Raw genomic sequence first — 15,522 nt, forward strand, 5'->3', positions numbered from 1 at the left:
TTAATTTACAGAGGAATTTAAGGTGGAAAATTGAAATGGATATAAATTAAAGATTTCACAGCCATTTTGTGGTAAGGAGTGTGGTGGCGTGCAATTAGAATAATATGATTGCCATGAATGCAAGAAATTCGAAGTGAGAAGAGAATTAAACCATAATTTTTGGTGGCTCCCACTTTCATTTATATATTAAAAAAAAAGTACTCCGTCCCATATAATATTATTTTATTGATTTTTTTTTGGAGTTTAAGAAAAATTTTAATTCATATAATATTAAACTTAATTTATTATAATTTAACGTTTTATAGCTTTTAGTATAAAAAAATTTAAGTATTAAAAAAATAAAAATAAACATAATTTAAGACATAAAAAAAATGAAACAGTAGGAGTAATAATTTAAAAAAGGGTAAGATATATATCTTTTGCTTGTTGATTAAGGTGAATATTTATTAGATCAGTTTAAATTTGAAATTTTAAAAATTAAATTAAATGATTTTATTTAAAATAATTAATTAAGTTAAAATAATTAATCAAAATAATTAAAATCCATTTGAATCAATAGATTCAATGGGTTTGACTGATTTTAGTTATTAAAAAATATAATTAATATTATCACATAAAATTATTTATATTTATATTTATATTATATATTATCTTCGTTATATATTATATGAAAGAAATGATATATTATATAATGCATAATTTAAAAATATTATATAAAAATATATTTAAACATAAATTAATAATATCAAATAATTAAATTTACTCAATTATCAATTTTTAAAATCTATAATTAATTAAACTAATAAAATAAATTACTTTTTTAATTGATTAAAATCAAAATTAAATAAACCGAACCAAACGAATATATTTTAAATTTTAATCGACTAAATCAATTACAACCTATTATTCTCACCCTTATTGTTTACTAATTAGAGAGGATGAAGTAGAAAAATATATATATAAAAAAAAAAGGTAAACAGGGTTTTAATGAGAAGGAAATGAGGGTGGGGTATGGTTGCCTAGTCTTTTCGATTTTGAGTTGGAGATGGAGGGATCCCCCATTGGGCTGGGCCCTATTTTTATCCCACCAATTCTTTTTATTTTTATTTTTATTTTGTGTTTCATTTTAATTTCCCTCCCTCGCATTCCCTTCTACATTAATTTAAAACAAAAATAAAAAATTCCAAAGCTTATTATTAATCAGTAAAAAAAAGAAAAAAAAATCAATTCATATAAAAGAGTAAAAATAAAAAATAAAAAAACCACCAGCAACGGCAGTGAAACCTGAAAGCCGCCCCTTCTCTTCCTTCTTTCTTCTGTTTCTGTGTTTTATATGTGGAAAATCTTGTTTGATTGAGTTTGCTTTTAAGTTAAAGATTTGGGTTTTATGAAGAAAGATTTGGAGAAATGTGGGTTTGAAAAACCAACAAGAAAAAGCAAAGCAAATCCACTTCTACTTTCTCACTCATTCATTTCAAAAAAAATATATATCTTTTGTAGTTCTTGCTTTGTACAACTACTGGTATTTCTCGACTCTTTTTTTCTGGTAAAAAATAAAAATATAAATTTTAGGGAAACCCAAGAAAGAAGGATTGAACAATGAAGCAATCACTCCAACTGTTGTCTTCTATGTAAGTCTTTGGTTTCGGGTGAAATGTCGTTTGCTCCTTTCCTTTTTTTTTTTTTTTTTCTTTCTTTTTATTTAAATTATATATATATATATATTCTAATGTTTCCGATCTAACAGTGAAAATTGTGGATTTTGCAGTCGTAGAAGATGATTAAAATAATGGAATGAGGATGAGATCTACGGCACTGTTCATCAGATTTTTTATTTGAATGTTTGTTATAGCCAGTGGTAGGGTTTTATCTTCTGTTTCGTTTCCGCCATGACTACCAAACGCGCTTACAAGCTACGTATCCTCTTTTTTAGGGTTTTTATTAAATTATGTTTCCAATTGATTTACTGATTTACTTGATCTGGGTTCTCTGTAACAATTGCCCCCATCACCTCAAACGGATCTCTTTCTTTTTTTTTTTTTAAGTGTTTTTGCTTGGGATATCCTTAAAAACTGTAATAAACAGAGGAATTTGTGGCACACTCTTCAAGTGTGAATTGCCTAAAGATAGGAAGAAAATCTTCCAGGGTTCTTGTGACTGGCGGGGAAGATCACAAGGTTAATCTTTGGGCTATTGGTAAACCCAACGCCATACTGGTCAGTTCTCTATCAGTATTTGCGCAATGCAAATTATTAAATTCGTTTCAAATACCCTTTTTTTGCAATTATGTTATCTGTCAGTAGTCATAATTGTATTTTCACAGTCATTGGTTTGATAAAATTTATTATATGCTCACTAGCTACTAAGGGGGAAAAAGAATGTAAGATATAGCAAACAATAAGGATTAAATAATTTTCATTTATCCTAAAAACAGGATTAAACTATTCTACCACTGATAAAAATTTCATTTTGGAGATCAATGAATTTTTATTGCATCAATGTTGTGTTTGAACGGTCATACCAGAGCTTATCGGGACACACAAGTGGAATAGATTCAGTCAGCTTTGATTCTTCAGAAGTTTTCGTAGCTGCAGGTGCTGCAAGTGGTACCATCAAGCTTTGGGATTTGGAGGAGGCAAAAAGTATGCTTGTTCAATTCCATAGACTTTTTTTCCTTCAAAATATATATGTTGCTGTATGTTAAATGTTGGTCTTATATATGTTAGATTGATTTTTTTTTTTTTTGTTGCAATCTGATACTTTTCTAGTTGTTCGGACTCTGACTGGTCATAGATCCAATTGCATCTCTGTGGACTTCCACCCCTTTGGCGAGTTCTTTGCATCTGGCTCTCTTGATACAAATCTTAAGATATGGGATATCAGAAAGAAAGGGTGTATCCACACTTACAAGGGCCACACTCGAGGAGTCAATGCAATCAGGTTTACACCAGATGGCCGATGGGTTGTATCTGGTGGTGAGGACAACATTGTGAAGGTCAGAGTTGCTATACTTTGGTACATGGTGTTAATTATTTTGTACTAATATGATCCTTTGTTCGTAGACATGTTTTTGCTCTACCATATTCCTTTTTTTAGGGATCTGTGTGGGCATGGTAGGGTGAATATATATAGAAGGGTTTTAATTTCTTATAGTGGTGGTCTGGCTCATGGCCATGCGCTTATTTCTCAGGAATTAGAATTGAGATTGTGGAGTTCTGTTTGAGGCTATGCAAAGCTGAGAGTGTAGGATGAACTAAGGATGAACTAACATATCTTGTTTCATTTGACATTGTTTTTTATTCACTGAGTCAGCCAACTTTAAAAATTTTGGCTGAGGATTTGATATCTGAAGGCTATTTCATTGTTTTAAATGGTAAAACTGTCAGACTGGCAAATAGATTGCATGCTGTCAGTGCCTATTTGATAACAAGTTTCTAATAAACAGATTTAAGTGCACATGTATAGGCAGTATGTAGACACAATACTTTTGCATTTTGATCTTGATTCTGGAAATCTGGATAACTTTTATAATGATCTTTTTCATGTTCTGTATATCAACAGGTGTGGGATTTGACTGCTGGAAAACTGTTGCATGATTTCAAGTATCATGAAGGTCAAATTCAGTGCTTAGATTTCCATCCCCATGAGTTTCTACTAGCTACAGGTTGGTTATTACCTTCTGTTAATAGCTGCTGCTTATTGCTCATTGACTTGAGAACTCATTTTGTGATGTTGTCCTAAAATTTAATTCTTATCCTAAAATCTGTTATGTTGTCCAAGGAGGTTGTAAATCCTTCTTGTGTGTTCTAATTTTCATTATACATCCCTTGCCTTCACAGGTTCAGCTGATCGGACTGTTAAATTTTGGGACCTTGAAACCTTTGAGCTTATTGGTTCAGCTGGGCCTGAGGTACTTTCATTGGTCTTTGGTGCCCTTATTGATTCTCTTAGTAGAATTAGAGATTCTTGTTGAGATCATAAGATCTTCTATGTTTTTATATTGAGATCATAGGATCTTTTATCTTCCTGTTTTATGGAGAACTTTGTACATGATTTTTTCCTTCTACTTTAGACTACAGGAGTACGTTGCTTGACCTTCAATCCTGATGGAAGAACTGTGCTCTGCGGATTGCATGAAAGTCTGAAGGTGAGATCTTTTATAGATTCAACAACTTTCATCAATCTAAAATGATTTACTAGGGAATGATCTATGCTTATTCCAGTTTGCATTTTATTTTTCTTTGCAACTTCTAGGTTTTCTCATGGGAACCGGTAAGATGTCATGATGGTGTGGATGTGGGCTGGTCTAGATTGTCAGATCTTAATGTTCATGAAGGAAAGCTTCTTGGCTGCTCATATAACCAAAGCTGTGTTGGAGTATGGGTTGTAGATATCTCGGTATTGCTCAGTTTTCTACACTTCAACATATTTAATTGGTCCATCTTTCTTTACTGGCAGTTATTATGTTAAGATTTTAATATTGAATTTTGGACACTGGTACAGCGCATAGAGCCATATGCTGTTGGTAATGCTAATCGTGTGAATGGTCATTCTGAACCTAAATCTAGTTCAGGTGGAAACCTCCCTGTATTGAATGAGAACACGACAAAAGCTAGTATGGGAAAATTATCTGTTTCACAAAATCCTGAACCTTTAGTGAAGGAAACAAAATCCCTTGGAAGGTTGTCCCTTTCACAAAACTCAGATCCTGCTAAGGAGTCCAAAAGTTTGACATGTAAGTTACATTTTATTTTAATTTGTTTTGGGGTTTTTGCATTTTCACTTGACTTTCTGTTTCTTGTTTCTCATAAATTTCTTTAGAAAGTGTATCATTAAGTATACCATTTGTCCTGAATGAAACTGAATGAGTTTCATTTATCAAGTTTATCCTTTCAAAAAGGAAAAAAAAGAAGAAGCTAATATTAGTTGAAAAAGGTCTTAGGAGAGACAAGTCAAATCCAACATTCTAAACTACATGACTTTTTTACCAATAAAACAAAAGAAAAAGAAAAAGCGGATTGATTCATAGCACCTGTATTGCAGAAATGCTCAGATGTTCTCTTCTACTTATTTTGTGTCTTCAAGATTTTTTTTTTTTTTGGCTAAGTGATGAACATTTATGGTCTTGCTTTTGGGAAGTAGGCGGTAGTAATAAATCAGGTTGTTTAAAAAGAAAAGGAAGAAAAAGAATATCTGAAAATGGTTAATTGAAATGAGCAACAATACAGTTGCTCAGCCAAATGGTAAACTTGGTTCTTTAAAAGTTGTGAAATATCTGGAAGTGCTAGTTGGAGGGGGAGGCCTGCAACTGTTACCTATTTATCTATCTTATTCTGGTTTTTACATTCTGGTTAAAGCCACAGGAAATGTACCTGGTACCCCTCAGAGGGTCAATTTAAACACTGCTCCAAAGACAACTCAACAGAGTACAGTAATAGTTCCTAGTGTAGCAGCTCCAAAGAGGAGTTCTACTAGGGCTAGTTCAGCTGTCAATGTTCCAATTTTTAGCAAGTCAGATGCCATACCTGTTATTGTCCCTAGAAATGACACGAAGTTGGAGCAGGCCACTGAATCAAGAAAAGAAGTTGGAATATCTGGGAGAAGTTTAGAGCAGGCTGCTGAATCTAGAAGAGAAGTTGCAATAGCTGGGAGAATTTTGGAGACAAGCCAACTGGCTGCTGAATCTAGAAAAGAAGCTGGAACAGTAGGGAGAACTTTGGAGCAGGGGGCTGATGCCAGAAAAGAACTTGGTATTGTTGGAAGAACAATGCCATTTTCTTTGCAGTCAAAGACATCTAGTTTTCGGAAGTTTCAAAATAGCAGGGAAGACATGGACCGGCCAGCTATCTCTGCTCTGTCTGAGACTACAAGTTCAAAGGCTGCTGATTTTAGCTGTGTTCTGGACAGGACTATTTTTCCTGCTGTTACAGGTTCAATTCAAGGAATGTCTGCTACTGAAAGGAATGTGAGGGAAGATAGGTGCATTGGCTCTGGAAAGAGTGAACCAAACTCGGTGATGGAGTTGCCTTCGAGCTACTGGGATGAAAATCGTATGTTTTTAAAACTCTTAATTTAAAGTTCTGCCTTTGATTCTGGCTTTTGTTTTTAACTGCTTTTTCTTCCTGAAATTTTAAGGTTTCTATAATATATTGTTTGCTTCTAACCTCAACAATTTTGTTTTTAGTCTGTAAATTAGGTTATGACTGAAAATCTTTCTATTGAAATGCTTTTAGTAAAGAACTGTGCTTGATAGCAACCAGGGTTTTTCTTGAGACTTAACACGAACCGCTGAAAGAGTGAGATAGAAAGAACAACGAAGAGGCCCTTTTAAAATTTCTAATGATAACTTCTGTACTGTTTTTTTTTTTTTTTTTGGTCAATAACTTCTGTACTCTTTGGTTGCATAAAGAGAGTGTCATGTTTAGGTGCAATGAGCTCCCTTTGAAGGAATATAGGAAAATGTAAAAGAGTCTCTTTGGTATTTGAATATGACTCATTAATCGAATCTTTTAAATTTAAAGTTTATTGATATTTTATTGTTGACAATAATTTCAAACTCACTTATGAGGCATGATATCTCTTACCTTTGATATGAAAAACTGAAGAACTTAGAATATTTTGCAAAATAAAAGACTTGGGCTAGGGCTCATGGAGGAAAAAAAGACAGAAGAAAACTAAGATTAGGGCGTGTGGGAAAGTAACAGTGAAAAAAAATGAAATATATAGGGCCAAGGAAAGAGTTGCATATGGGTCGGTGTTACCTATAAGTTAACCATTAGGTTAAGTATAGAAGTTCCATTAGAGCCTAAATAATTTACCTTCTAAGAGGGTCTTTCTGTTACACACGCACATTGGAACCATGTTAACTAAAGAATTGTACTTCTATGACTAATTCTTGCAGTCTATAAGTTGACTATATTTCTATTACATTTTAAGGCTGGTAAGGTGCAGTGGTAGGGAGGCAGTTTTGTGATTACCTTTATCTCTCTTTAGGTTGTTATACCCTTGGGATTGCATATTTGGCCCTAAGGAATGTTACCATATAGCACCGTCCATGGTATTATTATTGGTCTTAGATTCCATACATTCTACTTGATGGAGGAGGAAAAGCAAAAAGAATGACTGATTTAATTTCAATTTCTGCTATATGCTCCTTAAGTAGATGGAATAGATCTAATTGGGTCTACCTTTAGGGCTATGATTTAAAATTTGGTTTGCTTATCTTGGCACTTGGCTAATTTGCAGGTGTGTTGTCATATTAAATGCATTCTTGATTTGTTTGGTTTTCAATTCGGTCTAGCTTGAGCAGGCTTTTATGCATTTTCTAGTTGGAATGTTCAACTATTCATGCTGAACTTTAATCTTTTGTTTCAGATGATGCACAACTGCAAAAATCACATAGAGATGCATATCCTTTAGAAAGCCAAAAAGGAGGTATATCTGTTAATGGCTGGTTGATATTATGCACAATTCTATGAAGTCTCAACTCATTTTCTCTGGTCTATTATTCAGGAAGAACACGTTCAGCAGTCAACAATTGCGAGAAAAGGGAGAGATCTTCTAATTTTGATGGACCTACTTTGAGTTTCTCTCCAGGGAATGCATCTGTGGCAAACATGTCTGCTTTCATTGCGGTAAAAACAGATCTAAGCTTTTATTAACTTTCTTTCCCTTTTTCTCTATGTTTGCAAAATTTCTGTTAATGCTAATTTAAGCATTCATGTTGTTATTTTTTGAAGCATAAACAAAGAGGATACCCTCCCTCTGTGGAAAAAGAAATGCCTACTGCCAGTGATGAGGATGCTGTTGCAGATTTAATGGAGCAGCATCGTCAATTCATTAGTTCCATACAGTCTCGTTTAACTAAGCTACAGGTGATTCTAGACAAACTAGAAGTCATGCTAATTGATTTGTTGGATGCTTTTGTTGTTCACTTCATAGTAAGATGTCTACAATGTTGAAGTTTTGATAGACGATTGCTCAACCTTGTCTATTATTGGTTATAGGTTGTTCATCGATTCTGGGAAAGAAATGACATAAAGGGGGCAATCAGTGCAATGGAAAAGATGGCTGATCATGCTGTATGCAGTTTATGTTTGTTAATACATCCATCCCTATTCGAACTTTTGTGCAAATCGAATATATTGAAGAGCCACTTCAGGTTTTCTTTTTATGATGCAAATTGCAGGTGCTTGCTGATGTGATGAGCATTGTCACTGAGAAAATGGACATTGTTACATTGGACATTTGTACTTGTCTTCTGCCCCTTCTATCTGGTCTCCTTGGAAGTGACATGGATAGGTAAGAACAGTGTCTTAATCTTGCATTTTTTATGCATTTTTATAGTCACTTGACCTGGGATTTTTATATTCTTTATTTTGGAAACATCAATTGCTTTTCAGTTGTTTTCGTAGCTTTAAGCTTCAATAGTCATAAGTTGGTTAAAATGATAGTATATTAGTACTTGTTTTGTAGCGCTCTGTGGTGTCAATTGTATCTACTAGTATCTGGAGTAAGTTTCAATATCTAACTGTGACGCTTGTGTAGGCATTTGAGTATCTGTCTTGACATGCTGCTTAAGCTGGTCAGGGTATTTGGTTCAATGATATATTCAACATTATCAGCTTCGACAACTGTTGGTGTAGACATTGAAGCAGAGCAAAGGTGTGTCTTCTTGCTTCTTAACTGAAATTAATGTTCAAATATTTAGTTATTGGACTATTGACTGAGATTTCATGCTGCTGATTGTCCTAGGTTTGAGCGTTGCAATGTTTGCTTTATAGAACTTGAAAAAGTAAAGCGCTGTCTGCCTGCTCTTACCAGGTGAGTATAGTGGTTATCAGACGTACATAAGCGTCATTGGTTTAATCAAATGCAGTTGTTCTATTCTCTATGACTTCTCTAGAGATCTCTTTTTCTTTTAAGGTTTATTTTTTCTTTTTGTTTCCTTTTTCTCCATAGAAGAGGGGGATCAGTTGCCAAATATGCTCAGGAATTGAATCTAGCACTTCAAGAAGCATCATGACTGAAATCAACGCATTCAATGCATAGACTAACTTATTCTGTGGTTTTATGGATTAAATTCTTACGTTGCCCTGGAGAGCAAGTTTTGGTACTTGCACGCGGGTCAAGCATCAAACCACTGCTTTGATACATATTGTCTTGTGAACTACTGCTGCACCTTGTACATTTTATACTAAGTGAAGCCTTTTTAACTGCTAAGCTGATTCTACTCCATTGACTGAAATGTGAAGACTGAAGGCTAATTGGGTTGTTACTCTTCTGCTGGTTGCTGCACAGTTTTTTCAACTCCAGTTTGTACCTGCATGGTGAAGAGCAAGTATATCGATCTCGTTTTACACTAACAAAATATGTTGTCACATCAATTTGTACGTTATGGCCTTTAATGATTAACTATTTTTTATTTATCATATGTAATATATAAAAACATACTTGTGTCAAAAGAAGGGACTGCAGGCAGATATGCGGGTTATGTCAATGTGTCGAAAATTCTGAAATAGAGCAATGTTGAGCTTCTATTGGTGCATGAGAAGTTGGGTTTGTCTTTGCATAATTTATTCTGTAAGATGAAAGGAAAACGAAACATAAACTATTCATTTTCCCCGAATAAAATATTTGAGTTGGTCAAGGGTTTTCCGTATTTTTCTCTTCAAATCAAAGCACTTCCTGACATTTGCATTCGTTGGCAGATTTTGATTTTCTTGCTGTGGTTGTAACGTTTTGTGGAAGGCGTGATGGTTAGTGGCTAGTCTTTTTTTGTTTATTGTTTTGATGGAGACTGGCCCTATAGTTGGCTGCCATCTAATGCAGTAAAATGAAAATCATGTCTGTGTTTTGAGCAAGCAATTAATGTGCTGGGTCGCTGTTCTATTGGAATGGTTATGATGATTGCTTTTAAAGCAAACATAGAAACGAGGCTATTCAACTCAGAACCTTAACCAGGATTACCCCTCGCTTGGAGTTAGGTCACTTCGCTCAAGGATCTGGATGGGTTGGTTAGATACGTATTCCCAGCGTATTCAATATTCTAAATATATAATTCTAGTGAAATTTCAAATAAAAACTATTAACGTATATTTTAGAAAAATAAATACTTTAAATTGTTTCAAGCAAAGGCAATTTATCCATTTCTTATCCCCATTGTTTTTTTAGGCCTTTTATACAATATTCTAACAACAATATAATGAATGAGAGCAACTGTGTTTTTTTTTTTTTCATTTGTTCCTTGCCAAAATGTCATTTAAATTCAAGTTCTTTACTCAAATTATTTTAATATTTTTTATTAAAACAAATAGTGTTCTTAGCATCCAAAATTTATATAAAAATACTTGAATGATTTGATACACAGTTGTTAAAAAAACAGAGAATTTTCTTTTTTTTTTTTTATACTTAAAATTATTAGAATTGAACTTTAACCATAGAAATTAATTAAGAATACAATACTCTGTTAACAAACCACATAATTGGTATCTTTTTCTTTCTTTTTGTCAATTGTTAAGAACCCAAAACCAGAATTTCTAACTCATTCAAATAGCAAAACTCTTACATCTCCCAGTTATAATGTAATTGATTTTAATCGAAATAAAATATAAATTAACAAAAATATAATTTTAGACATGAAAAGTAACCAAAAAAAAAAAAAAAAAACCGCTAAATAAATTTGAGGTGTTGTATTTGTTTCATTTTTATTTGGAGTTTGTTTATGAATAAATATGCTAAAAGAAAAAAAAAAAGAGCTTTTCAATTACTAAATTTTAAAACAATTAAGTTTCAAGTTTCTCTTATAACTTAATTTTGTTTGCATTTATAAAAGTTAGGAAAAAATTTTGATTTAATAATTAATGAATAAAAATATAATTGATTTTTTTTGAAAAAAAAATTATTAAGTACAAAAAAAGTTAAAAGACTTGGAAAAACAAAAGGAAATAAGAGAGTTAAAAAAAAAAAAATTTAAATAGTGGATGGATTGTCATTTGCCAAATATGAAAATAATAGTGCAAGAATTGATTAAAATGTCTTGTATAATATAATTGTTTTCATGTTTGCTTTGGTTGTTTTCATATTTACTTTCAAATATTTTTAATCAAAATTAAGGATTAAGGATTATTTTTTTGGTGTGATTGTATTTCTTGAGACTTGCTATTAACATATGTTCAAAAACTTTAATTAACTCCAATCAGTTTTTAATACTTTTTTAAATGCATAACTTATGTTGTTTATATCTCGTTGATATAATTTTTTTATTTTCTTATTTATTTAATATTAAGTTAAGTTTAATGTGTAATAAATTTCTTGGAGAGTGACTTTTTTTTTTTTTTTTTTTTTATGAATGGGATATTTTCATTTGTTAATAAAAATTTTTATATTAATATTAATATTTTTAATTCATGAGTATAAAACAATAAACATATATGTTTAATAAATTTTAGAAATAATGATAGAGTTTTTATTTTTAAATATGTATGAATCAAATTTGAATTATAAATAATATTATAAATATTTTTTAATATATTATTTACATTTATATTGAACTTTATTAATCTAACGGTTTAAATTTTTAATTAAAATTTTTAAATCATTTTTAATAAAGAACTTAATGAATTTTACTTAAAAAATCTTATATAAGTTTTATGTGTTAAACAATGGCGACCATGTACTCAGAATGATTCTACTGCATCTCCGATTGGTTCATGTCGAAAGATGGATCGGTGTGGCCACATTGCACTGTCAATACGACTGAGTTCCAAGTAAAGAAAAAGGTGAGTAAAATTCCTTATGAAACGTATATAACCACAATTTTAACACGGGAATTTTAAGTAATTCAATTTGAGATCGTGCATATTTGCAATCAAATTTAGACATACAGGTAGCTTGGTATGTTTGATATGAGATAAAGGCTTTGGGATTCTTACATGTCAATGTATAAATATAGGAAGTTCTAAAATGGGTTTTCACGTATGATTGGTTACCCTGTCTATCAAATTCCAGTGACAAGGAATGTGAAACAACTATCAGCTTGTTTCCTTACCATCCATTGTTATCTTTATTTCAAGCTACTCTCTTCAAAACCACTTCTCATCTTGATTTTAATAATGAAACCATATGTTATAATCAACAATATGCCAACCATATATCTGGGTTGATTAGATCTTAAATTAAGCATTTCGCCTTATATAATTGGTACGGAATCATTAGCTCTCAATTGTATAACAAAATTTGTCATAATCCTCACTATTAACAGCTGTTTTCTACATTACTATATTGAGTTTCCCAATAGATTTTTTTAAAAATAATAATGCTACAATGCTACCAAAAACAGCAGGTATGAAGCTTTATAATTCAATCTGAACCATTAGATTATCTGCCTATACGTAAAACTTTAACAACATTTAATAACTAAAAGATCAATGACACTTATTTATTCTAAAACATTGATAGAAACTAGGGTGATCCTCAAACAAAGAGAATATTAGACTGTGTGAACAACTGCCTAGATGTTCAGCTTAGAACAGATACAAATATGAAAACATGAAATGACTGCAAATATTTTTCAACAGAAGCGGGATGATACAAGAGAAAAAGGATGAGAGCATCAATCTCAGGTGCCTAAACAATTAGGAGCCAATAACTTGTGTCACCAGTAATCTAAGAAGCCAAAATAGAGTGCTCCTCCTATAAATCCCCTATAAATCAAGAGTAAAAAAATTAAAATTCTGCACAATGCAAAGTGGCAATGGTACAAAGAAGCATACGGAAATAAAATCTTTTCTTTTTTGGATAACATATTGAAATAAATTCAAATATCTGAACAAGCAAATTCATCTTCTTCACAGTTCTTTTAGTTGATGCAACAGATTTACAGAATGCAAACAGCCAGGTATCCATAGCCATAAGCCATAGATGCTGGTTACAAGTGTCAGCATTTTGCATTTTTCTCAGCAGGTAGTAGACAGCATAACCAGGTGTATAAAGACAGTAGGATATGTAGCGCATTCATGATAAGCATCCAGAATGAAGTACTAGTCAATGACTTTATCAAATTGTACTTGGAACTTTCAAATTGTATACCAAATTAGTCCAAACACTAATATTATTAACTCAGTTTGCCTACGTGTCATATATATATGTGTATATATAAACTTATCATTTCTAACAAAGGTTACATATGAAACATAAGCAATCATCAAACTATTTCCATGACCTAGACACGAGCAATCAAATTACATAGCTTGTCCTGTATTTTGCATTCACATCATCTGATACCTCAAGAAACAACATGCATATACAAGAACTCAAAGATGTACCTGCATTTTACTTAAGACTGAGATGGAATCATTCCTGTTTTCCTTGCATATGCAAAGATCCCTCCAGCCTCAATGACTGGCCCTGCATCCCCAATGGGCTTTAATTTATACTCTTTGCCAGTGGTATGATTGATCAAACGACTCTTCCCCAACTCAATTGTCAAAACATCCCCAGTCGTACATTCCTCACATATTCTCACATCTGATTCTAATGGATAAACTTCCCCTGTTGCAACAGAATTCCTGAAAAATATTCTAGCATATGATTCAGCCACCACTGCCTTCACCCCTGCAGCCCCAAGTGCCACAGGTGCATGCTCACGTGAGGACCCACAGCCAAAGTTAGCACCACCTATCACAATGGAGTATTTTGTCTTAGTCTCATTTGGTTCAATAAAACGCGTGGCATATGATGAAGGGAGGCCGACAAGAGCGTATGAGCCCAATTTCTCATACTCATCTGGGTTTGATGGAACTAATGTAAGGTATTCTGCAGGAATTATTTGGTCTGTGTCAATATTATCCCCAATGACATAACAAAGGCCATGGAAGGTTGTTGTTGATGAGGTGTCAGAAGGAATAGAGGAGGGTGTGGAGGTGGCATGTGCAGTAAGGGTGATGGCATGTGCCGCATGTGGGGTGAACATGGAACTGAAGGGTTTGACGGTCAAAGGGGAGAAGGTGGGGACTTTGATGGAGGAAGGGGAGAGAGGAGATGGGGAGAATGAGTTTTTTGATGCCGAGGAGGTAAAGGTGGCTGAGCATGAAACATGAGACAAATAGGCAGCCATTATTGGAATGTTTGGTGTTAATACAGTCTAATACAAGGATGGTTATGTGTTAGCTTTGTGCTGAGAGTTATGCTTGATACCAACTTCAAATTTCACCACGAATATGAAGCAATGTTCTGCGATGTAGAGTATTCTGCAAGGCAATGGTTACGTAAGGAACTGAAGGCACAATCAGACAGTAAATTGAGAAATATTTTCCATAAATATATACCAATATATATACATGATAATAGATACAAATGTATAAACACACATTAAATATCGGCCCACATGTACATATATTCAAAACTTTTTCCATGTAAAAACATAAATGGGCAGAATACACTACTGAAATTATAAACCACAATTGATTAGTATTTATTTTATTTTTTGCTTAAAAAAAAAACCTAGAGTAATCATTCTTAAAAACAAAAATTACATGACAATAAAACAGTGGTTTTTCCCAGTCATAATCTCCTGCCTCTCTCTCGTGCCCAAAAGAGAAGTAAAGAAATTTAAGGTTACTAGTAAAAGTTCAAAGTTTTGAAACTTAAAGAAAAGGATCCTACTCCATGCTTCAGCGTAAAAATCAATATTTGCAACTTTGTTTGGTGATATTAAGAAATGTGAAGGCAACTTCCCCTCAAAGATTGATGGACAGTGCACAAACATAATTAATTTACCTACAAATGTCATGGAATTAAATATATTTATTTCAAACTTTCACTTGTTATCATTTACTCTTTCCTAAACATATCATATGAAATGGCTTCAACTAGTGACTGGAAATTAGCTGCATCCTAACAAAATATTACATGCAGTTCACAAGTACAAAAGGGTAATTAAAAAAAATAGTATTAATCAAAGAGGAGTAACAGCATAGCCGAAAGATTCCTCATTCAGGAGATTCAGATAAATCCAGAGATGGAAGGTGAGAAACAGGAAACAGAAAAATGTTAAATCAGAAATTAGGAAAATTGTCTATAAAATCTAAATTCAATCAAGATTATACTTTCAGCAGTTTCACACCCTAAATTCATGTTATATTAACCAATTGCTCAAACAATCCACTCCTTCATATTACACTACCCATGTAAAACTACCCAAAATTTAAGATAAAGCAAAGTATTAAAGGATTTCAACGACATTATACCACCACAAAGAAGCATGCAAAAGGAGATAGAGAAAAGAGAGGGTCAAAGAAGAGTAAAGGAAATACCTTTGATCAGGGTGGAAATGGTCACGGTAGCTTGATGGCGCATACGGGTTCCGCAGCAAAGTCAGTAAATGGCGGCTCTAAAATGTTCCGAAGGGTTTTTTTCTCAAAGAATGGGTGGATACTTGATGGTAAAAAAAATGACACTGTATGGGTAAGATAGGAAAAGCAACTTTTTTTTATTTTTGGTTTGGAGGGGGTGGGGGGGCAA

At 32.8% G+C, this 15,522-nt stretch overlaps 2 protein-coding genes across 4 annotated transcripts; one reads left to right on the forward strand and one right to left on the reverse strand.

Annotated features, from left to right (window-relative positions):
- The first annotated feature begins 1,264 nt into the window (after window positions 1-1,264).
- On the forward strand, window positions 1,265-9,649 carry LOC111294661 (katanin p80 WD40 repeat-containing subunit B1 homolog KTN80.4-like). 2 transcript variants are annotated; one of them, XM_022888076.2, is made up of 19 exons: window positions 1,265-1,631; window positions 1,769-1,917; window positions 2,086-2,216; window positions 2,525-2,642; window positions 2,769-2,995; window positions 3,562-3,664; window positions 3,840-3,910; window positions 4,073-4,147; window positions 4,255-4,398; window positions 4,504-4,735; window positions 5,358-6,050; window positions 7,375-7,434; window positions 7,513-7,634; window positions 7,740-7,874; window positions 8,007-8,081; window positions 8,189-8,301; window positions 8,548-8,664; window positions 8,755-8,823; window positions 8,962-9,649. In XM_022888076.2, the coding sequence occupies exons 2-19, from the start codon at window positions 1,890-1,892 to the stop codon at window positions 9,023-9,025; spliced, it is 2,577 nt and encodes an 858-aa protein (XP_022743811.2). In that variant the 5' UTR covers window positions 1,265-1,631; window positions 1,769-1,889; the 3' UTR covers window positions 9,026-9,649. The 2 variants fall into 2 exon arrangements, with proteins under 2 accessions (XP_022743811.2, XP_022743815.2); XM_022888080.2 differs by having other exon boundaries at window positions 8,965-9,649.
- A 2,679-nt stretch (window positions 9,650-12,328) lies between these two features.
- LOC111294703 (3-isopropylmalate dehydratase small subunit 1-like) lies at window positions 12,329-15,512 on the reverse strand. 2 transcript variants are annotated; one of them, XM_022888108.2, is made up of 3 exons: window positions 15,315-15,512; window positions 13,326-14,249; window positions 12,329-12,704 (listed from the first exon to the last, which is right to left on the reverse strand). In XM_022888108.2, exon 2 carries the CDS (start codon window positions 14,114-14,116, stop codon window positions 13,337-13,339), a length of 780 nt encoding a protein of 259 aa, XP_022743843.1. In that variant the 5' UTR covers window positions 14,117-14,249; window positions 15,315-15,512; the 3' UTR covers window positions 12,329-12,704; window positions 13,326-13,336. The 2 variants fall into 2 exon arrangements, with proteins under 2 accessions (XP_022743843.1, XP_089601466.1); XM_089745340.1 differs by lacking the exon at window positions 15,315-15,512 and having other exon boundaries at window positions 12,556-12,704; window positions 13,326-14,258.
- Between the last annotated feature and the right edge of the window lie 10 nt (window positions 15,513-15,522).

Source organism: Durio zibethinus, chromosome 16 (genome assembly GCF_047325235.1).
Source record: "Durio zibethinus cultivar Kanyao isolate XHJ-2024 chromosome 16, ASM4732523v1, whole genome shotgun sequence".
Classification (NCBI taxonomy): domain Eukaryota; kingdom Viridiplantae; phylum Streptophyta; class Magnoliopsida; order Malvales; family Malvaceae; genus Durio; species Durio zibethinus.